This window comes from Eleutherodactylus coqui, chromosome 9 (genome assembly GCF_035609145.1).
Source record: "Eleutherodactylus coqui strain aEleCoq1 chromosome 9, aEleCoq1.hap1, whole genome shotgun sequence".
NCBI lineage: Eukaryota > Metazoa > Chordata > Amphibia > Anura > Eleutherodactylidae > Eleutherodactylus > Eleutherodactylus coqui.
The window spans coordinates 175,166,161-175,193,648 of record NC_089845.1 but is presented as its reverse complement, the minus strand read 5'-3'; the positions used below and the strand labels follow the sequence as shown (position 1 = coordinate 175,193,648).

The following is a 27,488-nucleotide window of genomic DNA, read 5'->3' as shown; positions in this document are numbered from 1 at the left end:
GTGCGTTTGGAAAGACAAGACACGGGGGAACCTACTGGCGCGGGGAAGGACACTTTTTAAGCGATTCTTCAGGGAATGGGTGCATTATGTCAAGGCGTATTGGGGTGAAGATATGTTTATTCAGGACGGACCACTCCTTGGTCACGACAGCCTCAAATTTGCATGAGTGGGGAAGGCCTTATGTGAACATTTTGGACGTCGGAAGGAGGAGTCGTCTGCGGTGGCAGAGGGATCACAGTATTTCATATGGTGGGTCTCTTACCACCTCTATGAGACTGCCCATGATGGAAACTTTGGATGACTGTTCATCATCTAAGGAAGAATCAGAATCCGAGACTTTACCTCAGAGCTGGAGCGGTCCCTAGAGGAGATACTGTGGGTGGAAGTGAGGCAGAGGAAGGGGGCGACGAAGGATGACCATGTGACCTTAGAGACCGCCGTTATTTCTTGGTTGTGCTACGTGCGCGCTCCACTGCGAATGGACATCAGCATTAGACCCTTCTGTCGGGTTCTGGCTGACATCCTGACCAGCATCTCCACAATGGACCTGGATGCTTTCGTGAGGTCCGAAGCCACTGAAGAGAGGGAGCACACCTATTCATGTTCAGGGCCCTGTAGGGGCTTGGTGGTGGATGTCTCAGGGACGGATTCACTATTTGGGAAGCAGGCAATTTGTGCAAAGAGGCTCCTGTTGACTGCATGGCAATTTGGTGAGATAGCAGGAGCATGTCCGTGCGCGATGTCCGTGCGCGATGTCCGTGCGCGATGTCCGTGCGCGATGTCCGTGCGCGATGTCCGTGCGCGGTTTACTGGATTCTCCCCTGGAATCTGATATTGTAGTCGTATGTGTAAAGAACAGGCAATGTCCAATGGCAGCACATGCGTGCTGTGGCAGAAGCTGTCTGAGAAGCTACAGGTATGCACATGAGAGGAGAGGTCTTAGCAGGTGCAGGAGGTCTCCCCAAGCTGTGAAGCAGAGTAGCTGCATCGTGGGACAGGCGTGGCTAATGAAAGGCAGTGGGCAAGCAAAAAGGGGCTCAAAGTCAGCAATCAAGTCCCACCCCAGAAGTAGGGCTGCAGCCAACAGCGGCAACTGTGTTCCTCATGCCAACGCGAATGGAACCGCAAGAAAGTCATGAAGAAAGCGTTGTCAGTATGTGGTATACACGGTGGGGAACAATTCCCCAGCAGCCCCCTCCCTCGAGGGCCACAGAGGAAGAGGGCATGAGAGGTGAGACTACTGGCCATGTATACTTACCTTCCCTAGAGGGATGGTGGTGGAGAGCACGAAGTCCGGCACGATTCGTCCTCATTTATCACCTCCCTTCGGTGGGGAAGGGGAGGCCAGGGAACTTGGGTGAGGATCATTGCTGGAGGGTCACAGAAGAATTGGGCTTCTCTGTGCCCCTTTGTCAGCAGAGAAGTTAAAGCGACGCCGACGTCCTCAGTCGGGTAAGAAGGGGAATTCTGTCATCCTGTGAAGCCCAAGAATCAAGGGAAGTGCAGGATGTGGAAGAGCTGCAGAAGGAAGGTCTGCCTCCGTCAGATACTAAAGCGGATCAGCTTAGCAGCTCGTGGGAGGAGTTAGCTCTTCTGCTGACCGCTGCCTCCTAGTGGCAGATGCTATACCCCAGGTCTTTGTTGTCCTCCAATGACACAGCTATTGAATGGAATCCACTGTGCTGGATAAATAATGCTCCTTACAGATGTAACCATATCAATTAGGTCAAGCTTTGTTGTTTTGCTCTTCTGTCACGGTCAGCAATGACTGCAGCATGTGCAGCGTAAAGGGGTGCGGAGAGGCGGTTAGATGACGGTCCTCATCAATTCACCCCTTTTCTAGAGAAAAACCCACGTGTGACAATCAGAGGGCAAATATGCTCTCTGATTGATATGGGGGGAGGGGTGATAAACAGAAATTCATGCTGCTCCTCCCCTGGGACAGGGAAATACACAGCAGAATCCCAGAACTCCTCTGTGGCTGCTTGACCACCTCCCCCTCTGCTCTGCACACACTGACTGAAGAGGAGCGCTGTACATTCAGTATTACTGATCCCACTTCAAACAGCTCTGGCTCCGCTTCTTAAAGGATAGCTTTGAAGATCACAAGCATGTTGGAGGAGGCAAGGAGGAGGAGCTACAAGCTCAGGCAAGGAGGAGGAGCTCTGTTTATCCTAAACTGGGGGTTGATGGTAATCAGTCTACAGACAATCAGCTCAGAGCAGAGGATGTAACTAACAGTATAATGTAGCAGCTCACCGATAGTCTGAATAATGGCGTTCTGCACGATGCGCTCATCACTTTCTTTAGAGCAGGAATTGAAGACGGCGCTGCCTGCAGAGCTTCTCCGATCTCCGAGCTCAAAGTCAACGCTCAGCGTCAGATGCTTCAGCAGGGTGTTAAACACCTCCAGCACCGTGGGACCTGCGAGAAAAGGCAAGAATCGGGAGGTCAGCCTAGTGCAACAAGAAACACAACGCTCTAAGACGGCAACATGAAGTGTACAAACCAACAGGAGACGCGGAGCACTAGTAGAGACGTTCATGCAAACCTAACCAATACAGAATAGTGAGTGCAGCTCTGGAGTATAATACTGGATGTAACTCAGGATCAGTACAGGATAAGTAATGTATGTACACAGTGACTCCACCAGCAGAATAGTGAGTGCAGCTCTGGAGTATAATACAGGATGTAACTCAGGAGCAGTACAGGATTAGTAATGTATGTACACAGTGACTCCACCAGCAGAATAGTGGGTGCAGCTCTGGAGTATAATACAGGATGTAACTCAGGATCAGTACAGGATAAGTAATGTATGAACACAGTGACTCCACCAGCAGAATAGTGAGTGCAGCTCTGGGGTATAATACAGGATGTAACTCAGGATCAGTACAGGATAAGTAATGTATGTACACAGTGACTCCACCAGCAGAATAGTGAGTGCAGCTCTGGGGTATAATACAAGATGTAACTCAGGAGCAGTACAGGATAAGTAATGTATGTACACAGTGAGTCCACCAGCAGAATAGTGAGTGCAGCTGTGGGGTATAATACAGGATGTAACTCAGGAGCAGTACAGGATAAGTAATGTATGTACACAGTGACTCCACCAGCAGAATAGTGAGTGCAGCTCTGGAGTATAATACAGGATGTAACTGAGGATCAGTACAGGATAAGTAATGTATGTACACAGTGACTCCACCAGCAGAATAGTGAGTGCAGCTCTGGAGTATAATACAGGATGTAACTCAGGATCAGTACAGGATAAGTAATGTATGTACACAGTGACTCCACCAGCAGAATAGTGAGTGCAGCTCTGGAGTATAATACAGGATGTAACTCAGGATCAGTACAGGATAAGTAATGTATGTACACAGTGACTCCACCAGCAGAATAGTGAGTGCAGCTCTGGAGTATAATACAGGATGTAACTGAGGATCAGTACAGGATAAGTAATGTATGTACACAGTGACTCCACCAGCAGAATAGTGAGTGCAGCTCTGGAGTATAATACAGGATGTAACTCAGGATCAGTACAGGATAAGTAATGTATGTACACAGTGACTCCACCAGTAGAATAGTGAGTGCAGCTCTGCAGTATAATACAGGATGTAACTCAGGAGCAGTACAGGATAAGTAATGTATGTACACAGTGACTCCACCAGCAGAATAGTGAGTGCAGCTTTGGAGTATAATACAGGATGTAACTCAGGAGCTGTACAGGATAAGTAATGTATGTACACAGTGACTCCACCAGCAGAATAGTGAGTGCAGCTCTGGGGTATAATACAGGATGGAACTCAGGATCAGTACAGGATAAGTAATGTATGTACACAGTGACTCCACCAGCAGAATAGTGAGTGCAGCTCTGGGGTATAATATGGGATGTAACTCAGGATCAGTACAGGGTAAGTAATGTATGTACACAGTGACTCCACCAGCAGAATAGTGAGAGCAGCTCTGGGGTGTAATACAGGATGTAACTCAGGAGCAGTACAGGATAAGTAATGTATGTACACAGTGACTCCACTAGCAGAATAGTGAGTGCAGCTCTGGGGTATAATACTGGATGTAACTCAGGAGCAGTACAGGATAAGTAATGTATGTACACAGTGACTCCAGCAGCAGAATAGTGAGTGCAGCTCTGGAGTATAATACAGGATGTAACTCAGGATCAGTACAGGATAAGTAATATATGTACACAGTGACTCCACCAGCAGAATAGTGAGTACAGCTCTGGGGTATAATACAGGATGTAACTCAGGATCAGTACAGGATAAGGAATGTATGTACACAGTGACTCCACCAGCAGAATAGTGAGTACAGCTCTGGGGTATAATACAGGATGTAACTCAGGATCAGTACAGGATAAGTAATGTATGTACACAGTGACTCCACCAGCAGAATAGTGAGTACAGCTCTGGGGTATAATACTGGATGTAAATCAGGAGCAGTACAGGATAAGTAATGTATGTACACAGTGACTCCACCAGCAGCAGAATAGTGAGTGCAGCTCTGGGGTATAATACAGGGTGTAACTCAGGATTAGTACAGGGTAAGTAATGTATGTACACAGTGACTCCACCAGCAGCAGAATAGTGAGTGCAGCTCTGGGGTATAATACAGGGTGTAACTCAGGATTAGTACAGGGTAAGTAATGTATGTACACAGTGACTCCACCAGCAGCAGAATAGTGAGTGCAGCTCTGCAGTATAATACAGGGTGTAACTCAGGATTAGTACAGGGTAAGTAATGTATGTACACAGTGACTCCACCAGCAGCAGAATAGTGAGTGCAGCTCTGGGGTATAATACAGGATGTAACTCAGGACCAGTACAGGATAAGTAATGTATGTACACAGTGACTCCACCAACAGAATAGTGAGTGCAGCTCTGGGGTATAATACAGGATGTAACTCAGGACCAGTACAGGATAAGTAATGTATGTACACAGTGACTCCACCAGCAGAATAGTGAGTGCAGCTCTGGGATATAATACAGGATGTAACTCAGGAGCAGTACAGGATAAGTAATGTATGTACACAGTGACTGCACCAGCAGAATAGTGAGTGCAGCTCTGGAGTATAATACAGGATGTAACTCAGGATCAGTACAGGATAAGTAATATATGTGCACAGTGACTCCACCAGCAGAATAGTGAGTGCAGCTCTGTAGTATAATACAGGATGTAACTCAGGATCAGTACAGGATAAGTAATATATGTGCACAGTGACTCCACCAGCAGAATAGTGAGTGCAGCTCTGGAGTATAATACAGGATGTAACTCAGGATCAGTGCAGGATAAGTAATGTATGTACACAGTGACTCCACCAGCAGAATAGTGAGTGCATCTCTGGAGTATAATACGGGATGTAACTCAGGATCAGTACAGGATAAGTAATGTATGGACACAGTGACTCCACCAGCAGAATAGTGAGTGCAGCTCTGGGGTATAATACAGGATGTAACTCAGGATCAGTACAGGATAAGTAATGTATGTACACAGTGACCCCACCAGCAGAATAGTGAGTGCAGCTCTGGGGTATAATACAGGATGTAACTCAGGATCAGTACAGGATAAGTAATGTATGTACACAGTGACTCCACCAGCAGCAGAATAGTGAGTGCAGCTCTGGGGTATAATACAGGATGTAACTCAGGATCAGTACAGGATAAGTAATGTATGTACACAGTGACTCCACCAGCAGCAGAATAGTGAGTGCAGCTCTGGGGTATAATACAGGGTGTAACTAAGGATCAGTACAGGATAAGTAATGTATGTACACAGTGACTCCACCAGCAGCAGAATAGTGAGTGCAGCTCTGGGGTATAATACAGGATGTAACTAAGGGTCAGTACAGGATAAGTAATGTATGTACACAGTGACTCCACCAGCAGAATAGTGAGTGCAGCTCTGCAGTATAATACAGGGTGTAACTCAGGATTAGTACAGGGTAAGTAATGTATGTACACAGTGACTCCACCAACAGAATAGTGAGTGCAGCTCTGGGGTATAATACAGGATGTAACTCAGGACCAGTACAGGATAAGTAATGTATGTACACAGTGACTCCACCAGCAGAATAGTGAGTGCAGCTCTGGGATATAATACAGGATGTAACTCAGGAGCAGTACAGGATAAGTAATGTATGTACACAGTGACTGCACCAGCAGAATAGTGAGTGCAGCTCTGGAGTATAATACAGGATGTAACTCAGGATCAGTACAGGATAAGTAATATATGTGCACAGTGACTCCACCAGCAGAATAGTGAGTGCAGCTCTGTAGTATAATACAGGATGTAACTCAGGATCAGTACAGGATAAGTAATATATGTGCACAGTGACTCCACCAGCAGCAGAATAGTGAGTGCAGCTCTGGGGTATAATACAGGATGTAACTCAGGATCAGTACAGGATAAGTAATGTATGTACACAGTGACTCCACCAGCAGCAGAATAGTGAGTGCAGCTCTGGGGTATAATACAGGGTGTAACTAAGGATCAGTACAGGATAAGTAATGTATGTACACAGTGACTCCACCAGCAGCAGAATAGTGAGTGCAGCTCTGGGGTATAATACAGGATGTAACTAAAAGTCAGTACAGGATAAGTAATGTATGTATACAGTGACTCCACCAGCAGAATAGTGAGTGCAGCTCTGGAGTATAATACAGGATGTAACTCAGGGTCAGTACAGGATAAGTAATGTATGTATACAGTGACTCCACCAGCAGAATAGTGAGTGCAGCTCTGGAGTATAATACAGGATGTAACTCAGGAGCAGTACAGGATAAGTAATGTATGTACACAGTGACTCCACCAGCAGAATAGTGAGTGCAGCTCTGGGGTATAATACAGGATGTAACTCAGGATCAGTACAGGATAAGTAATGTATGTACACAGTGACTCCACCAGCAGCAGAATAGTGAGTGCAGCTCTGGGGTATAATACAGGATGTAACTCAGGATCAGTACAGGATAAGTAATGTATGTACACAGTGACTCCATGACTCCACCAGTAGAATAGTGTGTGCAGCTCTGGAGGATAATACAGGATGTAACTCAGGATCAGTACAGGATAAGTAATGTATGTACACAGTGACTCCACCAGCAGAATAGTGAGTGCAGCTCTGGAGTATAATACAGGATGTAACTCAGGGTCAGTACAGGATAAGTAATGTATGTATACAGTGACTCCACCAGCAGAATAGTGAGTGCAGCTCTGGAGTATAATACAGGATGTAACTCAGGAGCAGTACAGGATAAGTAATGTATGTACACAGTGACTCCACCAGCAGAATAGTGAGTGCAGCTCTGGGGTATAATACAGGATGTAACTCAGGATCAGTACAGGATAAGTAATGTATGTACACAGTGACTCCACCAGCAGCAGAATAGTGAGTGCAGCTCTGGGGTATAATACAGGATGTAACTCAGGATCAGTACAGGATAAGTAATGTATGTACACAGTGACTCCATGACTCCACCAGTAGAATAGTGTGTGCAGCTCTGGAGGATAATACAGGATGTAACTCAGGATCAGTACAGGATAAGTAATGTATGTACACAGTGACCCCACCAGCAGAATAGTGAGTGCAGCTCTGGGGTATAATACAGGATGTAACTCAGGAGCAGTACAGGATAAGTAATGTATGTACACAGTGACTCCACAGGCAGAATAGTGAGTGCAGCTCTGGGGTATAATACAGGATGTAACTCAGGAGCAGTACAGGATAAGTAATGTATGTACACAGTGACTCCACAGGCAGAATAGTGAGTGCAGCTCTGGGGTATAATACAGGATGTAACTCAGGAGCAGTACAGGATAAGTAATGTATGTACACAGTGACTCCACAGGCAGAATAGTGAGTGCAGCTCTGGAGTATAATACAGGATGTAACTCAGGATTTATTTTGTCCTTTTACAAGTAAAAATAGCTGGAAAGAGATAAAAGATGATGCGATGTAATACAAGGGCCCCGTCTTCTGCATGCGACGCCCTAAAAGACCCTTACCAGCGGCTATTATTATCCGACGTCTTCGCAGCTTGCTAACTTCAGGGGGAAATAAGGAAGAGGCTACAAAATGACAAGCCCAACAATAAGAGGGCTGAACGTGTGGCGAAGAGACGAAATGTGATTTAGAAGAAATTAAAAATGCTAATTCCCCCCTTCCCCATCCCCATCATAACTGGCCCGGCAGCAGAAGTCCCGGTCATTCTGATGATTCACTCAGCTTTCCCGGAGTCCTGAGTGGTTGAGCAGCCTGGTCTACTAGCTCTGCTCCATTCACACACGGCAGCACGAATGACAATAAAGCCCTGGCTGCATACTACCAGCTCGTCCGGCGAGACGCATGCAGACAACGGAACGGCATGCAGTTCAGTGTCAACAGCCCTTAACTTCTGAGCGACCGTTTGCTTACTGCGGCCGACTCAGCCTCCACGCCGGCAGCGATGATGGCGCCACTTCTCCAGTGTAACAGCACAGCCAGCATCCTTTGCCCGACAGCTTTCCAATTAAAGGGGTTGTCAGCTATCCATATGGTGACGAATGGCCATAATAGTAGATTGGCGGGGTCCATCCTTGGGCCAGTGGGCTCATGCACCAAGCTGATTTCTGCAGCAAGCACACAGCCGTTCTATAACACCCATTCATTTCAATGGGAACCTAACCTGCAATACCAAGCCTGGCCAATGCAGTGAGAACAGAGCTGTCTACACTCTGCAAAAATCAGCTCCGTGCCCAAGTGCAGAGACTTGCTAATTGTGGGGCTCCCCACAGTTACAAGTTTACTGATGACCTATTCTGGATGGCGCCAGAAGCTGACATTTTAGAGGGCAGGGCTAGACGATTAATCAAATTAATTCACCCATTAAGTGATCATTGATTTTGGTTTTTCCATAAAACCCCCAAAATTTTAGATTTTTGTACTTACTATAAAATTTCTTTCTTGCCTTGTTCACTGGGCACACAGCTCGGACCGCGGGTGTATAGCTGCTGCCGCCAAGGAGGAGGTGTTAGCTCCTCCCACCAGCTACAAGTTTCCGGACTGATAAGAACTTCCTGGATCGACCGGTCACTATGGATGAGATCTGGATTTATTTGTATGACCCTGAAACCAAGGAGCAGTCAGAGGAGTGGAGGCCCAGTGGTTCTCAGCCACTAAGGTGATGGCGTCTGTGTTCTGGGATGAGGAGGGCGTGCTGCTAGTGGACTACCTTCACAATGGTTCCACCATCAATACAAGGGATTACATTGAACTTTTGGACCAATTGAAGGCAGCTCTGAAGGCCAAAAGGCGCGGCAAGCTGTCCAAAGGAATCTTGTTCCTGCAAGACAACGCCTCCGTTCACACGGCACAAGTGACCACGGCCAAACTGGTGGAGCTCGGCTTCCAGCTGGTTGACCACCCACCTTATTCACCAGATCTAGCTCCCTCCGACTCATCTGTTTCCAGAAGAAACACCTCAAGGGGACCAAATGTCCCCCCATGCCTGATGCCATGGCTGCTACGGATGACTGGTTTGAGGCACAACTGAAATCCTTCTTTTTGCAAGGCTTACAGAACTTGGAATCCCGATGTAAGAAGTGTGTTGGCATCAGTGGAGAGGATGTGGGAGAAATGGAAAGTTTCATCTTCTTATCTCGTTTCTTTCTGGGTAAAGCCAATGACTTATCAGCACCCCTTCGTATACCCTCCTGCGGTCACTAAGCTCCTCCTACCAGCTAACCAGCTATACCCTTCCTGCCAGAACCAAGCTTCTCCTACCAGCTATACCCTTACTGCTGGCACCAAGCTCCTCCAACCAGCTATACCCTTACTGCTGGCACCAAGCTCCTCCAACCAGCTATACCCTTACTGCTGGCACCAAGCTCCTCCAACCAGCTATACCCTTACTGCTGGCACCAAGCTCCTCCAACCAGCTATACCCTTACTGCTGGCACCAAGCTCCTCCAACCAGCTATACCCTTACTGCTGGCACCAAGCTCCTCCAACCAGCTATACCCTTACTGCTGGCACCAAGCTCCTCCAACCAGCTATACCCTTACTGCTGGCACCAAGCTCCTCCAACCAGCTATACCCTTACTGCTGGCACCAAGCTCCTCCAACCAGCTATACCCTTACTGCTGGCACCAAGCTCCTCCAACCAGCTATACCCTTACTGCTGGCACCAAGCTCCTCCAACCAGCTATACCCTTACTGCTGGCACCAAGCTCCTCCAACCAGCTATACCCTTACTGCTGGCACCAAGCTCCTCCAACCAGCTATACCCTTACTGCTGGCACCAAGCTCCTCCAACCAGCTATACCCTTACTGCTGGCACCAAGCTCCTCCAACCAGCTATACCCTTACTGCTGGCACCAAGCTCCTCCAACCAGCTATACCCTTACTGCTGGCACCAAGCTCCTCCAACCAGCTATACCCTTACTGCTGGCACCAAGCTCCTCCAACCAGCTATACCCTTACTGCTGGCACCAAGCTCCTCCAACCAGCTATACCCTTACTGCTGGCACCAAGCTCCTCCAACCAGCTATACCCTTACTGCTGGCACCAAGCTCCTCCAACCAGCTATACCCTTACTGCTGGCACCAAGCTCCTCCAACCAGCTATACCCTTACTGCTGGCACCAAGCTCCTCCAACCAGCTATACCCTTACTGCTGGCACCAAGCTCCTCCAACCAGCTATACCCTTACTGCTGGCACCAAGCTCCTCCAACCAGCTATAACCTTACTGCTGGCACCAAGCTCCTCCAACCAGCTATACCCTTACTGCCGGCACCAAGCTCCTCCAACCAGCTATACCCTTACTGCCGGCACCAAGCTCCTCCAACCAGCTATACCCTTACTGCCGGCACCAAGCTCCTCCAACCAGCTATACCCTTACTGCCAGCACCAAGCTCCTCCAACCAGCTATACCCTCCTGCCGGCACCAAGCTCCTCCTACCGGCACCAAGCTCCTCCAACCAGCTATACCCTTACTGCTGGCACCAAGCTCCTCCAACCAGCTATACCCTTACTGCTGGCACCAAGCTCCTCCAACCAGCTATACCCTTACTGCTGGCACCAAGCTTCTCCAACCAGCTATACCCTTACTGCTGGCACCAAGCTCCTCCAACCAGCTATACCCTTACTGCTGGCACCAAGCTCCTCCAACCAGCTATACCCTTACTGCTGGCACCAAGCTCCTCCAACCAGCTATACCCTTACTGCTGGCACCAAGCTCCTCCAACCAGCTATACCCTTACTGCTGGCACCAAGCTCCTCCAACCAGCTATACCCTTACTGCTGGCACCAAGCTCCTCCAACCAGCTATACCCTTACTGCTGGCACCAAGCTCCTTCAACCAGCTATACCCTTACTGCTGGCACCAAGCTCCTCCAACCAGCTATACCCTTACTGCTGGCACCAAGCTCCTCCAACCAGCTATACCCTTACTGCTGGCACCAAGCTCCTCCAACCAGCTATACCCTTACTGCCGGCACCAAGCTCCTCCAACCAGCTATACCCTTACTGCCGGCAGCAAGCTCCTCCAACCAGCTATACCCTCCTGCCGGCACCAAGCTCCTCCTACCGGCACCAAGCTCCTCCTACCGGCACCAAGCTCCTCCTACCAGCACCAAGCTCCTCCTACCAGCTATACCCTCCTGCCGGCACCAAGCACCTCCTACCAGCTATACCCTCCTGCCGGCACCAAGCACCTCCTACCAGCTATACCCTCCTGCCGGCACCAAGCACCTCCTACCAGCTATACCCTCCTGCCGGCACCAAGCACCTCCTACCAGCTATACCCTCCTGCCGGCACCAAGCACCTCCTACCAGCTATACCCTCCTGCCGGCACCAAGCTCCTCCTACCAGCTATACCCTCCTGCCGGCACCAAGCTACTCCTACACTTTCTCCTGGCTTCAGACTTTCCAGAAATTTTACATCTCTAACTACAGAGGATTCCAGCCACCAGTTGAGAAAGTGATGAAGTGGCAAGAAGCGTTGGATTCTGTAATCCAGCGAGTGCGCAGATTTCCACTGGAGGTCTGGAATGAAAGGGACTCAATGGAAGCGCCTCAAAGAGACCATTAACCCCAGGACTCTTATCCAATGTCCAATGGGGGTCAGGGTGCGCATCTGTGCCAGGAGGAACCAAGGTGCAGATGACCAGGCCCAGAGATTCTAGAGATGGAAAGAGAGGACTCAAGGTGGTTGATAATCCATCTGATGCCAGGAATGTCCAGGGTGATGTAGACTCTCCAGAGTGGCTGAGTGTCAAGGATATTCTTAGAAGAGAGGCGGTGGCCGAGCCCAACCCCTTTAAAAGGATGCCTTGGCTAGAAATTCAAGCTTCCTATGGGCATCAGCAATGGGTAGTGGCGTATTCTGCCACTGGAGAGGATGCCCAGTTCTTTATGGGCTCTTCTGGAAGGAGGTATAACATATCCAAGCGCTTCTGCTTAGTGAAATACGTATCAGGGAGATTCTATTCCCTGCGGGAAGGAAAGAAAGCAGGGGCCTCGGGGAATGTTCTGGATGGCTGGAAGAGGCTTCTGGATCTCTCACAGCAATTAACTACTGACTAAAGAGGATAGTTGGACGTTTGTTCCTCGCACAGATCTGAATTAGAGGGGGAATCAGACACTTTGCCTTCCGCGCGACTCAGAGCGCATCCCAGCAGGATGAGACCGGCGACTCAGAGGATCGCTGTAAGTGAGGAGGTCTAGACCGCTTCTTGGGTCTTCCGCGAGAGGCCATGGGACAGTCTTCTCCGTCACACCCTTTAGTGAGGCCCAGGGCTGCAGGACACAGAGCGCGCCCATTATGGCACACTGCCGGCTCACGGGCCGCAGACTGCCGGCTCACAGATTGTTCTGTATTGATGAAATCTTATGGAGTGCACAGGCGGTAATATCCTTCTAATATGACAAAGTCACAGGGCTTAAAGGGGTTGTCGAGCTGTAAACTAATGATGGTCTACCATTAGACTAGATTTATGGAGGTCCATTGCCCAGCAACCCACAATAATCAGCTGATTTCTGGATTGTCGCACTCATGTAGTGAGCCAATTTCTTAAGGAAACGGACAGCTCCATTCTTACTGCAGTGGCCAGGCTTAGTACTGCAGGCAAAGTTCCCACTCATTTCAATGCCTATAGTACCAAGCCTGGCCACTGCAACGAAAACGGAGCTGGCTGCTTCTAAAAGAAATCTACTCCGTGTGCAAACACAAAGCCACAGAGAACAGCTGACAGACCCCCGCTGATCTACTATTGATAGCCAACCCCCATCAAAGCCTTAACGGCACAGGTCATAAGTTTACGTCCTGGCTGTGGGGTACTTAACACAATGTGATGCGGATGTCACGGGGTCAAACACGGAGCCCACACCATCCCTCAGCGGGAAGCAACTGTTACCTATAGCCGACCTTCCACTGCAACAGCGGGGATATATAAGAACTGTGATCTCTGCTGTTAACCCCCTATATGCCGTGGTCTATGTAGATCGCGGCATGTAAAGGGTTTACAATGTGACATGCTCCCTCTATGACATCATTGGACCCCAGCAATGTAATCGTGTAAGACCGCTGGGGTTGCCATGGCAACAGGATGCTAGATGCTGGCGCCCGGCTTGCCAATGTAAGTGATAAGGTATTGCAGAAGTCCTACAATGTATAATCATAGCGATCAGTGGTGCTGGGGCGAATCAATGGCACGCAGAGCCCTCCCTACGGGCAAACACCGCCATCGGCTGAATACCACTTTAGTGAATACTGGCAGGGACCGCGGCTTCCCTGCCGCCATTCACTCAGCTGTGCTGCTAGCGCCGCTGATCCCGAGACCCACATACTTACCCCCTCCTCCTCGTGGAAGCTCCGCTGCTTGGTACTGATCCTGGTGCACACTGTGATGTCAGTGTGCAGCCGGGATCCTCCCCCCCCCCCCCCATCCCCTGACGTCTCCTCTTAGGTTCCGTGAGAGCAGGGGAGGTGGTGTCCGGCAGCACACTGACGTCTTAGTGTGCGCCGGGATCAGCGCCGAGCAGCGGAGCTTCCACGAGGAGGAGGCGGTAAGTGAGAGGATCTCGGGGAGGGATGGGGGGCCGCTGTGGGGGTGTCACTATTATACTGGGGGCCGCTGTGGGATGTCACTATTACACTGGGGGCCGCTGTGGGATGTCACTATTACACTGGGGCCGCTGTGAGATGTCACTATTATACGGGGGGCCGCTGTGGGATGTCACTATTATACTGGGGGCCGCTGTGGGGGTGTCACTATTATACTGGGGGCCGCTGTGGGGGTGTCACTATTATACTGGGGGCCGCTGTGGGGGTGTCACTATTATACTGGGGGCCGCTGTGGGGGTGTCACTATTATACTGGGGGCCGCTGTGGGGGTGTCACTATTATACTGGGGGCCGCTGTGGGATGTCACTATTATACTGGGGGCCGCTGTGGGATGTCACTATTACACTGGGGGCCGCTGTGGGATGTCACTATTACACTGGGGCCGCTGTGAGATGTCACAATTATACTGGGGGCCGCTGTGGGGTGTCACTATTATACTGGGGCCGCTGTGCGATGTCACTATTATACTGGGGCCGCTGTGGGATGTCACTATTACACTGGGGCCGCTGTGCGATGTCACTATTATACTGGGGCCGCTGTGGGATGTCACTATTACCGCTGGGGGCCGCTGTGGGGTGTCACTATTATACTGGGGCCGCTGTGCGATGTCACTATTATACTGGGGCCGCTGTGGGATGTCACTATTACCGCTGGGGGCCGCTGTGGGGTGTCACTATTATACTGGGGGCCGCTGTGGGATGTCACTATTATACTGGGGCCGCTGTGCGATGTCACTATTATACTGGGGCCGCTGTGGGATGTCACTATTACCGCTGGGGGCCACTGTGGGGTGTCACTATTATACTGGGGGCCGCTGTGGGATGTCACTATTATACTGGGGCCGCTGTGCGATGTCACTATTATACTGGGGCCGCTGTGGGATGTCACTATTACCGCTGGGGGCCGCTGTGGGGTGTCACTATTACCGCTGGGGGCCGCTGTGGGGTGTCACTATTACCGCTGGGGGCCGCTGTGGGGTGTCACTATTACCGCTGGGGGCCGCTGTGGGGTGTCACTATTATACTGGGGGCCGCTGTGGGATGTCACTATTATACTGGGGCCGCTGTGCGATGTCACTATTATACTGGGGCCGCTGTGGGATGTCACTATTACCGCTGGGGGCCGCTGTGGGGTGTCACTATTATACTGGGGGCCGCTGTGGGATGTCACTATTATACTGGGGCCGCTGTGGGATGTCACTATTATACTGGGGCCGCTGTGGGATGTCACTATTATACTGGAGGCCGCTGTGGGATGTCACTATTATACTGGAGGCCGCTGTGGGATGTCACTATTATACTGGGGCCGCTGTGGGATGTCACTATTACACTGGGGGCCGCTGTGGGATGTCACTATTACACTGGGGGCCGCTGTGGGATGTCACTATTATACTGGGGGCCGCTGTGGGATGTCACTATTACACTGGGGGCCGCTGTGGGATGTCACTATTATACTGGGGGCCGCTGTGGGATGTCACTATTATATTGGGGGCCGCTGTGGGATGTCACTATTATACTGGGGCCGCTGTGGGATGTCACTATTATACTGGGGGCCGCTGTGGGGTGTCACTATTATACTGGGGGCCGCTGTGGGATGTCACTATTATACTGGGGGCCGCTGTGGGATGTCACTATTATACTGGGGGCCGCTGTGGGATGTCACTATTATACTGGGGGCCGCTGTGGGATGTCACTATTATACTGGGGGCCGCTGTGGGATGTCACTATTATACTGGAGGCCGCTGTGGGATGTCACTATTACACTGGGGGCCGCTGTGGGATGTCACTATTATACTGGGGGCCGCTGTGGGATGTCACTATTATACTGGGGGCCGCTGTGGGATGTCACTATTATACTGGGGGCCGCTGTGGGATGTCACTATTATACTGGGGGCCGCTGTGGGATGTCACTATTATCCTGGGGGCCGCTGTGGGATGTCACTATTATCCTGGGGGCCGCTGTGGGATGTCACTATTATCCTGGGGGCCGCTGTGGGATGTCACTATTATCCTGGGGGCCGCTGTGGGATGTCACTATTATCCTGGGGGCCGCTGTGGGATGTCACTATTATCCTGGGGGCCGCTGTGGGATGTCACTATTATCCTGGGGGCCGCTGTGGGATGTCACTATTATCCTGGGGGCCGCTGTGGGATGTCACTATTATCCTGGGGGCCGCTGTGGGATGTCACTATTATCCTGGGGGCCGCTGTGGGATGTCACTATTATCCTGGGGGCCGCTGTGGGATGTCACTATTATCCTGGGGGCCGCTGTGGGATGTCACTATTATACTGGGGGCCGCTGTGGGGTGTCACTATTATACTGGGGGCCGCAGTGGGATGTCACTATTACACTGGGGCCGCTGTGGGATGTCACTATTATACTGGGGGCCGCAGTGGGATGTCACTATTACACTGGGGCCGCTGTGGGATGTCACTATTATACTGGGGGCCGCTGTGGGATGTCACTATTATCCTGGGGGCCGCTGTGGGATGTCACTATTATCCTGGGGGCCGCTGTGGGATGTCACTATTATCCTGGGGGCCGCTGTGGGATGTCACTATTATCCTGGGGGCCGCTGTGGGATGTCACTATTATCCTGGGGGCCGCTGTGGGATGTCACTATTATCCTGGGGGCCGCTGTGGGATGTCACTATTATCCTGGGGGCCGCTGTGGGATGTCACTATTATCCTGGGGGCCGCTGTGGGATGTCACTATTATCCTGGGGGCCGCTGTGGGATGTCACTATTATCCTGGGGGCCGCTGTGGGATGTCACTATTATACTGGGGGCCGCTGTGGGATGTCACTATTATACTGGGGGCCGCTGTGGGATGTCACTATTATACTGGGGGCCGCTGTGGGATGTCACTATTACCGCTGGGGGCCGCTGTGGGATGTCACTATTACCGCTGGGGGCCGCTGTGGGATGTCACTATTATACTGGGGGCCGCTGTGGGATGTCACTATTACACTGGGGGCCGCTGTGGGATGTCACTATTATACTGGGGGCCGCTGTGGGTTGTCACTATTATCGCTGGGGCCGCTGGGCGGGGAATTGTCACTATTATCGCTGGGGCCGCTGTGGGTTGTCACTTATCGCTGGGGGCCACTGTGGGGGTCACTATTATCGCTGGGGGGAGGGGGTGTCACTATTATCGCTGGGGCCGCTGGGGGCTGCTCTGTGGGATGTCACTATTATACTGGGGGCAGATGTGGGGGTCACTATTATCGCTAGGGGCTGCTCTGTGGGATGTCCCTATTACACTGGGGCTGCTATGGGGGGGTCACTATTACCGCTGGGGTAGTGGGGGGGGGGGGGGTCACTATTATCGCTGGGGTCGGTGGTGGTGGTGGTGGGGGTCACTATTATCGCCGGGGCTGCTATGGGGGAGGGGGGGTGTCATTATTACGACTAGGGTCGGTGGTGGTGGGGGTCACTATTATCGCTGTGGGGGGTCACTATTACTGCTGGGGTCGGTCACCATTATTATTGGGGCTGCTGTGATGTGGGGGTCACTATTACCACTGAGGCTGCTGGGGGGGGGGGGGGTCACTATTACCATTGGGGTAGGTTTACATGCGGTGGAAATGGGCAGGGCTGTTTCACAATAGACGGGGTGCAGATTCTGACTGCTTTTTGGATGCGGAAATGCTGCAGAGTTTCCCACAGCAATCCCCGCTGAGGACATTCTGCAGTATTTCCGCATACAAGAAGCAGTCACAATCTGCTCGCTGTCTATTCTGAAACAGCCCTGTCCTTTTTATAATGACGGGGGTAGAATCATGTCGTGATAAGCCCCGCCCCCTGACGTGTTGGCACTTTGCCATAAATAAGTGGGTCTGGGCACTCGGTCTCGGTTCGCCATCACTGCCCTACAAGGACATAAATAACGTAGACAAAAATAGGGATAGTACAAAAACCCAACAAACATGTAAAACAAAACCCTTCTGTGGCGCCTTCTCCCAGAGCTGTATTCCATTGTGTTCATCTGCAACGACCCGCACAATAAAGCGGATGGCAAAAAACGTAAAACTCCGAAGAAATGGAGGCAAAATGATGATGGTCCTCGCTTGGCCTCCCAAAACACAATAAAAGTGATCAAAAAAGCCGCATGTACCCGGAATGGTGCCCATATAAGCCATACCGCCTCCCCGGGCAGGACAAGAGTTCGGGGACTTCGCACGCAGCGAAGTAAAGAGAACTTAGAAAAAAGGGTTTGATTGTGCAAAAGAGGAAAAACTGTACAGTATTGTGATGGCAGCGGCCGCAGCAGAGCGGGGCGCCGTGCCAGTTATGCCGCATGACTGCAGGACGGAGGCGGTTGCTCTGCCTGCTCTCAGGTAAGCACACATCTCACAGTTCCTTATATGCACCGAAAAACGTGAGCAATAAACTACTGTTCACGGCGCAAAAACAAGTCCGCATACGGCCGGGGCCATGGGGGGGCCTTAAAGAAAGGGTTAAACAGAGCCGCTCTTGTTCACACACCAGGACAAAGAAACAGAGGCCAACACCGTTATTCCTCCTGCAAATGTCTGAATGACCCGACATGCGACTCTTATCCCCCATCAGACCCCACAGACCCCCCGTCAGTTGAGCCCCACATGTGCAGGGGAGCACTGCGTCCGCGGTGTAAGAGAAGCATCGAGTCTGGATCACGTGAGGCCATTATCCCTCCACTCCTCCTTAGTCAGACCTCATCTGGGATACTGGGTCCAGTATAAAGGCAGAGACAAACTGGAGCAAGTTCAGAGAAGAGTTACCAAGATGGTGAGCGGTCTGGGATTGACTGAACTTACCTCGTCGAGGAGTCCTGTTCCAGGTAGGTACCCCCCAGTTACCATACTGCCCCTCTATAACCCACATGTTTAATTAATCTCTCATGCTTAAACAAGAAGGTCTACACCTCTGAGCCGCATTGCATACTCCCTGCCCGCATTATCACTCCCCTGTGGGTCATGCCTAAAAGTTCTGACAAACTACAGAAGTCTTCTGGATTACAGCGGCCCGGACGTTGGGGGCCACCCCGCCCGGACGTTGGGGGCCGCCCCGCCCGGACGTTGGGGGCCACCCCGCCCGAAACAGGACTCCTCTACGAAGTAAGTTCAATCATTGAACGTATTATCCAATCACCAGGAGCGCCGGGGGGTTTACTATATTTATCGATCCTGCACTGAGCAGGGGGTTGGACCCGGTGACCCCAGAGGTCCCTTCCATCTCCACCATTCTAGTGCCCTATGAGGAACGGTTGAGTTCTAATGAAAGAGGCTGACTAAATCATCAGCTGCCCTGGAGCTGCACTATGCTCCTCTGCACCATCCGTGGTCTTGCAGCCAGACATGGGATAGTGAGAAGGGTAAAGCGGCTGATCTCCTGGGACACTCGAGCCCCCATTATCCTGTCACCATGTAACGATCCTCTCCTTAGAGGCGACATGCATGCAGAGGGCGTGATGAAGACGTAGTAATATCAGAATGACAGAATGTATCTTTTTACCAATAGACCCTTTAGCAGCAATGGCTACGGCCTCCAGGAGAACCTGTACGATTCCAGCTCGTATGCGGGGAGAATCCCTCTTGTGTGAGTCAAGGTGTCCGAGGATCTGCTGGATGACATGGTGGGAGTACTGCGCCTGCAATGCATAGAGGACACGGTGTTATACATAAACCGTAGAGACCACAGGAAAGACAATGGAACCGGGCGGAACACTGCTAGCAAGACCTGGAATCATAGTACTAGTAAACCTGCAGGAGAGGTTCCTGTCTGCGTGAAGGCTTCAGATGTCTGAGGCTTCTGCTGGCTCACATTACATGTGCCATAATGCCCGACGATTGCTAGGGCCCTGCAGTGCAGAGGCTGCTGGAATCACAGGACCAGATCAACCAGCAAGTTCTCTCTGCAGACATACACGGCAGTGTGCAGTAGGTCAGATGTTCGAGGGGTTGTCACTAGATTTCTCTCTCTCAGCAAGAAGTACATACGAGGGTTGAAATCAATAAGACACGGCTGATCCTCAGCAGACAACCTCTAATACTTTTGGCACTACTGTGAATATTTTCTGAGTAATCTTAGCAACCGTTTGGAAAACCAAAGAAACTGAAAACCAACGAAAAAAGGTTGAAATATAGTAAAGGCTCATGCCCACGGACGGAGCAGGATACACCCGCGGTTTAACACCGCGGGGCAAAACAAAAAAGTCCCCGCTGGGGATCGCAGAAAACGTGTCTTGTACCTCGGTCTCCATTACTACTATATAGGAGAACACAGTAAAATAGAGCATGCCGCGATTGTTTCCCCGCAGTGTAAATCCGCGGCAGAATCCCGCATGCGAGGATTGAGCTATTAGGTTCAATAGAAATCCATGACGGATTTACAGATGCCTTGTATTGTGGGGAACGTCCATGGGCACGAGCCCCAAGAGGCTAAACCTGCTCAACGCATCAGCATGTTACCCTATGTTAAAGAAATCTGGTTATATAGAGTCGACTTATTCCGCAGCGCTTTCAGGTAATTTATTTATTACCCCCCCCCCCTCCCCCACCAAGCTGGGGGCTCATTTTATAGAACCTTAGAAGGATGGAAGGCCGCAGACTGTTAGGAGGTGTTGGGACCAGTGGATAGGGGCACACAAAGTGACTGGGCTCAGGACGCCCCCTACAGACCACCAGTAGAGAGGAGCATCAGACCAGACTGTTAGGGGGTGTTGGGACCAGTGGATAGGGGCACACAAGGTGACCGGGCTCAGGACGCCCCCTACAGACCACCAGTAGAGAGGAGTGTCTGACCAGACTGTTAGGAGGTGTTGGGACCAGTGGATGGGGGCACAAGGTGACTGGGCTCAGGACGCCCCCTACAGACCACCAGTAGAGAGGAGCATCTGACCAGACTGTTAGGAGGTGTTGGGACCAGTGGATAGGGGCACACAAGGTGACCGGGCTCAGGAGCCCCCTACAGACCACCAGTAGAGAAGAGCATCAGACCAGACTGTTAGGGGGTGTTGGGACCAGTGGATGTGTGAGGGCACACAAGGTGACTGGGCTCAGGATGCCCCCTACAGACCACCAGTAGAGAGGAGCGTCTGACCAGACTGTTAGGAGGTGTTGGGACCAGTGGATGGGGCACACAAGGTGACTGGGCTCAGGACGCCCCCTACAGATCACCAGTAGAGAGGAGCGTCTGACCAGACTGTTAGGAGGTGTTGGGACCAGTGGATGGGGGCACACAAGGTGACCGGGCTCAGGACGCCCCCTAAAGACCACCAGTAGAGAGGACCGTCTGACTGTTAGGAGGTGTTGGGACCAGTGGATGGGGGCACACAAGGTGATCGGGCTCAGGACGCCCCCTACAGACCACCAGTAGAGAGGACCGTCTGATCATCTGACAAGCACCAGCAGCTCTAACTGCTTCATTGTCTGCAATCTAGTGACAGGGGGCGCCATCCTTACACTCCTGAGTCAGTCGGAACCAGTTCCAGGCGCTTGGCTGAAGGACATTTGGTCTCACGGCCCCCATTACAGGTACGGCCTCTGTTTGCAGTGATGTCATGAACGATGAAACTGGATGCTACAGAGCCTTCAGCGATTATTCCAGGGGTAGTGTGCGCTGACGACGGCGGTGTTCATGTCTGGAGACCTCGGGGTGAAGTCTCAATCCGGCCCCCTGCTGGTGTGGTGGTCTGGGGGTCCATAACATACGGCAGTCGGCCCCCCCTAGTAGTGGTAGGAGGCACAATGACAGCTCAGCGATATGTTCAGGACATCCTGCAGCCACATGTGTTCCTCTCATGGCGGCTTCCAAAGAGGCTGCAGGATAATAGGGTACTAGAGCCTCCATGCCCGCCCGTATCACATCTGGTATCCAAGCTAGAGGCGGTACAACAGGGTACTAGAGTCTCCATGCCCGCCCGTATCACATCTGGTATCCAAGCTAGAGGCGGTACAACAGGGTACTAGAGCCTCCGTGCCCGCCCGTATCACATCTGGTATCCAAGCTAAAGGTTGTACAACAGGGCACTAGAGCCTCCATGCCCGCCCGTATCACATCTGGTATCCAAGCTAGAGGCGGTACAACAGGGTACTAGAGCCTCCATGCCCGCCCGTATCACATCTTGTATCCAAGCTAGAGGCAGTACAACAGGGTACTAGAGCCTCCATGCCCGCCCGTATCACATCTGGTATCCAAGCTAGAGGCGATACAACAGGGTACTAGAGTCTCCATGCCCGCCCATATCACATCTTGTATCCAAGCTAGAGGCGGTACAACAGGGTACTAGAGTCTCCGTGCCCGCCCGTATCACATCTGGTATCCAAGCTAAAGGTTGTACAACAGGGTACTAGAGCCTCCGTGCCCGCCCGTATCACATCTGGTATCCAAGCTAGAGGCGGTACAACAGGGTACTAGAGCCTCCGTGCCCGCCCGTATCACATCTGGTATCCAAGCTAGAGGCGGTACAACAGGGTACTAGAGCCTCCGTGCCCGCCCGTATCACATCTGGTATCCAAGCTAGAGGCGATACAACAGGGTACTAGAGCCTCCGTGCCCGCCCGTATCACATCTGGTATCCAAGCTAGAGGTGGTACAACAGGGTACTAGAGCCTCCGTGCCCGCCCGTATCACATCTGGTATCCAAGCTAGAGGCGGTACAACAGGGTACTAGAGCCTCCGTGCCCGCCCGTATCACATCTGGTATCCAAGCTAGAGGCGGTACAACAGGGTACTAGAGCCTCCATGCCCGCCCGTATCACATCTGGTATCCAAGCTAGAGGCGGTACAACAGGGTACTAGAGCCTCCGTGCCCGCCCGTATCACATCTGGTATCCAAGCTAGAGGCGATACAACAGGGTACTAGAGCCTCCGTGCCTGCCTGTATCACATCTTATATCCAGCTAGAGGCGGTACAACAGGGTACTAGAGCCTCCATGCCCGCCAGTATCACATCTTGTATCCAAGCTAGAGGCGGTACAACAGGGTACTGGAGCCTCCATGCCCCCATATCACATCTTGTATCCAAGCTAGAGGCGGTACAACAGGGTACTAGAGTCTCCATGCCTCCTGTATGCCTCCAGGATCATGTGCAGCCGCCGCATGGGGGGGGGATCAGATCATTCGCAGCAGTCGCACAGGGGGGGGGGGGGGGGGATCATGCGCAGCCGTCGCACGGAGGGGGATCATGCGCAGCCGTCGCACGGAGGGGGATCATGCGCAGCCGTCGCACGGAGGGGGATCATGCGCAGCCGTCGCACGGAGGGGGATCATGCGCAGCCGTCGCACGGAGGGGGATCATGCGCAGCCGTCGCACGGAGGGGGATCATGCGCAGCCGTCGCACAGGGGGTCGGGATCATGCGCAGCCGTCGCACAGGGGGGGGGGGATCATGCGCAGCTGTCGCACAGGGGGGGATCATGCGCAGCTGTCGCACAGGGGGGGGGGGGATCATGCGCAGCTGTCGCACAGGGGGGGGGGATCATGCGCAGCCGTCGCACGGGAGGGGGGTGGGGATCATGCACAGCCGTCGCACGGGAGGGGGGTGGGGATCATGTGCAGCCGTCGCACGGGAGGGGGGTGGGGATCATGCGCAGCCGTCGCACGGGAGGGGGGTGGGGATCATGCGCAGCCGTCGCACGGGAGGGGGGTGGGGCTCATGCGCAGCCGTCGCACGGAGGATCATACGTGATTCACACGGGGTGAAGGGGAAGAGGGGTGGGGACCTGTGGCCGTCACACGAGGGAGCACTCACGACCCAGCTCCATGGGCACAGCTATTCCCCGGGGGGCCATCACAGCAGACACCCACCTGAATGGAGTACATGATGATCTTAAAGCAGGATACGGCAAACTCGTTGGACTCCCACAGCTTGTGATGGTCGAGGTGCCTGTGGAAGAAGAACAGATGACCGGGACAATTAGTGTCTGCTGAAGGGGTTAAAATCACTCATCTGCAGGAAACATCCGGGGGGCCACCGGTGATTCCAAGACCACCCCATGTGACTGGAGGGTGCTAGACCACCACTGCATTCACTTGTGGAGTATGTGTGTATATATGTATAGTGAGACAGTGACTGACTAAGTGCTGGAGGGCAGATATGTGCCACCGAGCGGCCTGGGCTCAGTGGAGGAAGCCAGCACTTGGGTGTCAGTAACACTAAGTTACTGACACGGTGTAGTCAATGTAGTGGCTCCAAGCCGCATAGTCCGGGACGGCTTTTCCTGGAGCGGTCAGAGTGAAGGGTGGGATGGCCACTCCCACGTACCAGGTGAGGCTGGTACCAGGCCTTATAAAGCCTGGGCCTGCAGGTCTGGAGAGACACAGGGGCTGAGAGAGCCAGAGACAGGGCACTGTGGAGCCAGGAACCCGGCTAGCCCAGTGTGGGGCTGAGAGGTCCAAGGTTGACAGGGTGACGCCCCTAACCTCCACACCAAGGAGAGGTGTATGGTGAGACCTCCGCAGGTCTGAGGACCGGACGGGCTGTGTGCCGCAAACGTTAGTATTTCAAGTGAGTAGTCAGGGCCGGTGTATGTTTAGTGAGCGCTCAGACGAGCTGGGGGTTACTTTATGTTGGCCTGGAGTCAAGGCCTGCAATAAACCCAGGCGAAGCCGGGACTAAAGAACTTTTGGTGCCCGGTGTCACTGTCTCTGGCCGCGGATGCCCACGCTGCTACCTATCCTAACTCCGTGCAGAATTTCCGCGTGGCACATCCGCCTGTGGCCGCTAATCTCAGGATTAGCCAGCCATGTGGACGAGATTTAGAATTAGAGTCCAAATTTTATGTACGTAATCTAATTCTCTCACTTCCTGATGTCATTTTATATACAGTAAACGTCGCATGGTTGCCTCCACGTGGTGTTTCCTGGGTAACGCAGAGAACTATGCAAAATGGTGAACAGATGTTTTTCCTCAGTATCTCTAAAGTAACCACGACTTCATAAGATTTTCCGTGTGAACACCAGATAAACACCAGTACCAAATTAACTCAGGTTAAGCCGGGTATATCAGCTCATTCATTTTATATATATATGAAAGGACTGACCCGCCCACTGATTCACTCACTGACTGACTCGCCACTAATTCTCCAACTTCCCGATGTCATAAAAACTTGAAATTTGGCACAAGCATAGATTACTGTATATACTCGAATATAAGCCTAGATTTTGGCTTATACTCGAGTGATACTCGATTGGATCGAGTGCCAGCCAATCACAGCCGGAGCTCAATTATTCACAGCATATATATATATATACACACACACACACACACACACACACACACACATTCTATAAATACACAGACACGTATATACTGCAGATCAGTTGAGAAACAAAACTTTAACTTTGCATAATTTGACCTTTCTGATCCTTTCCATAGTGATGGCTGCCATAGCGGACGTGATTAGAGTTAGGCTATCGGCGAGCGTGATACGCAACAAACATACGCGAGTGCGACAATGTAAACCAATGTACTTCCACTGCAGCCACTGTGTATTAAAGTGGGGAAGCTTGAAGAGAGCATGGCCGATGAAAACTATGAGGAGGGATACTCTAGACTTAGTACTAACTAACAAACCAGACTGAATAACGGGGGTACAGGCTGATCAATATAATTAATACAACGGAGGACAATGTGCGTCTACATGTGGACCGAGAGCTGGGGGGGGGGGGGGGGGGGGATGGTGAATGAAGGTCAATGTGGATAAACGTAAGACTATACACATGGGCAGGAGAAATGGGTGTCACCAATATACACTAAATGGGGTACTGCTGGGGAAAAGACCGGGGGTACTAGTGGGCTGTAGACAAACTGGAGTAACCAATGCCAGTCAGCTGCTGCAAAAGCTAATAGAGTCTTGGGGTGCAGTAAAAGAGGTATAGGGGCGAGGGGCGAGAACATTATCCTCCCATTATATAAGGCACTTGTCAGGCCTCCCATGGAATACTGCGTACAGTTCTGGTCACCGGGGCTCAGGAAAGATGTTACAGTGCTGGAGGGGTTCAAAGAAGGACAACTAAACTAATACATGGAATGACGGAACTGGAATACCCAGAGAGGCACCAAAACTGGGATTATTCACCCCGGAAAGAAGATGGCTAAGGGGTGATCTAATAACCATGTATAAATACATGAGGGGACGATACAAGGATCTCTCCAGGATGTTTACACCCAGGACTGCGACGGTAACAAGAGGGCATCCGCTACGTCTAGAAAAAAGCAGGTTTCATCACCAACACAGAAGGGGGTTCTTTACTGTAAGAGCAGTGAGACTGTGGAACTCTCTGCCTGAGGACGTGGTGATGGCAGGATCCATAGAGGAGTTAAAGAGGGACTAGATGTCTTTCTGGAGAGGAAGGATATTACAGGATATAGATTTTAGGGGAGCAGCGGGTTGTTGTCCCGGGCCTTACAGACAGGTAGGAACTATTGCAGGCTGAACTAGATGGACTTTGTCTTCATTCGGCCTAGCTTACTATGTTACTATGCAGCGTCCATCGCACGCAATGCGCAATTCAAACACATTCCTGAGAGCCGAAGGCGGGAATGAAAAACAACATGTAAAAAGGTCTGAACAAGAAAACTACGATTATTTCTTCGTATGCGGCTCTCAAAATATTTGAATAAAGTGTGATCCCAAAGCAGCGCCAATACCCAGCGCCGCTCGCCCCGCAAAGCAGCGCCAATACCCAGCGCCGCTCGCCCCGCAAAGCAGCGCCAATACCCAGCGCCGCTCGCCCCGCAAAGCAGCGCCAATACCCAGCGCCGCTCGCCCCGCAAAGAAGCACCAATAACCAGCGCCGCTCGCCCCGCAAAGCAGCGCCAATACCCAGCGCCGCTCGCCCCGCAAAGAAGCACCAATAACCAGCGCCGCTCGCCCCGCAAAGCAGCGCCAATAACCAGCGCCGCTCGCAGCCGCCCCCACTCTCCACTCCAAGCGATACAAAAGCACGACTGTGTAAGCGCAGGCCAGGCAGCTCCACATAACAGCAGATCGCAGTCTGTGATTGCACTCCAACCTGCAGCTGTGATCCTGTCCTTGCAGGGCGGCTGTACATGTGGTTCTCCTGGTCTAATGATCCTCACTCTCGTTGTAACATGTGAACGCGATGCAAATATTTTTGTCTCCCATAGCAAATAATAAAGCATTCTGAAACCGAATTACCCAAAAATAGGACATTTTACGATTTTCTCACCTCCGACCAAGTGACACTTGCGAATTAACTCCTTGTCAATACTCTATTTATTAGTTTGTGTGAATCTGCCGTGAAGTCAGGAATCACCCTGCGCGCTCGGATGACTCGAGCCGCTGTAGCATCGCCAGGAGGCGCCACCGTGTAGATCACTGGTAATCATCTTTGGGGCGTTTAGTTACTAGCCGTAAATGCGGCTT

At 51.7% G+C, this 27,488-nt stretch overlaps 1 protein-coding gene across 1 annotated transcript in view; it reads right to left on the bottom strand.

The window, feature by feature from the left end:
- Positions 1-27,488, bottom strand: part of EFR3A (EFR3 homolog A) — a 151,630-nt gene that overhangs the window by 53,839 nt on the left and 70,303 nt on the right. Inside the window, exons 6-8 of the mRNA XM_066578801.1 lie at positions 23,905-23,983; positions 19,610-19,745; positions 2,260-2,424 (exon numbers count right to left, since the gene is read on the bottom strand). Of these exons, the coding sequence (XP_066434898.1) occupies positions 2,260-2,424; positions 19,610-19,745; positions 23,905-23,983 (380 nt within the window). The remainder of the gene's footprint in view (positions 1-2,259; positions 2,425-19,609; positions 19,746-23,904; positions 23,984-27,488) is intronic.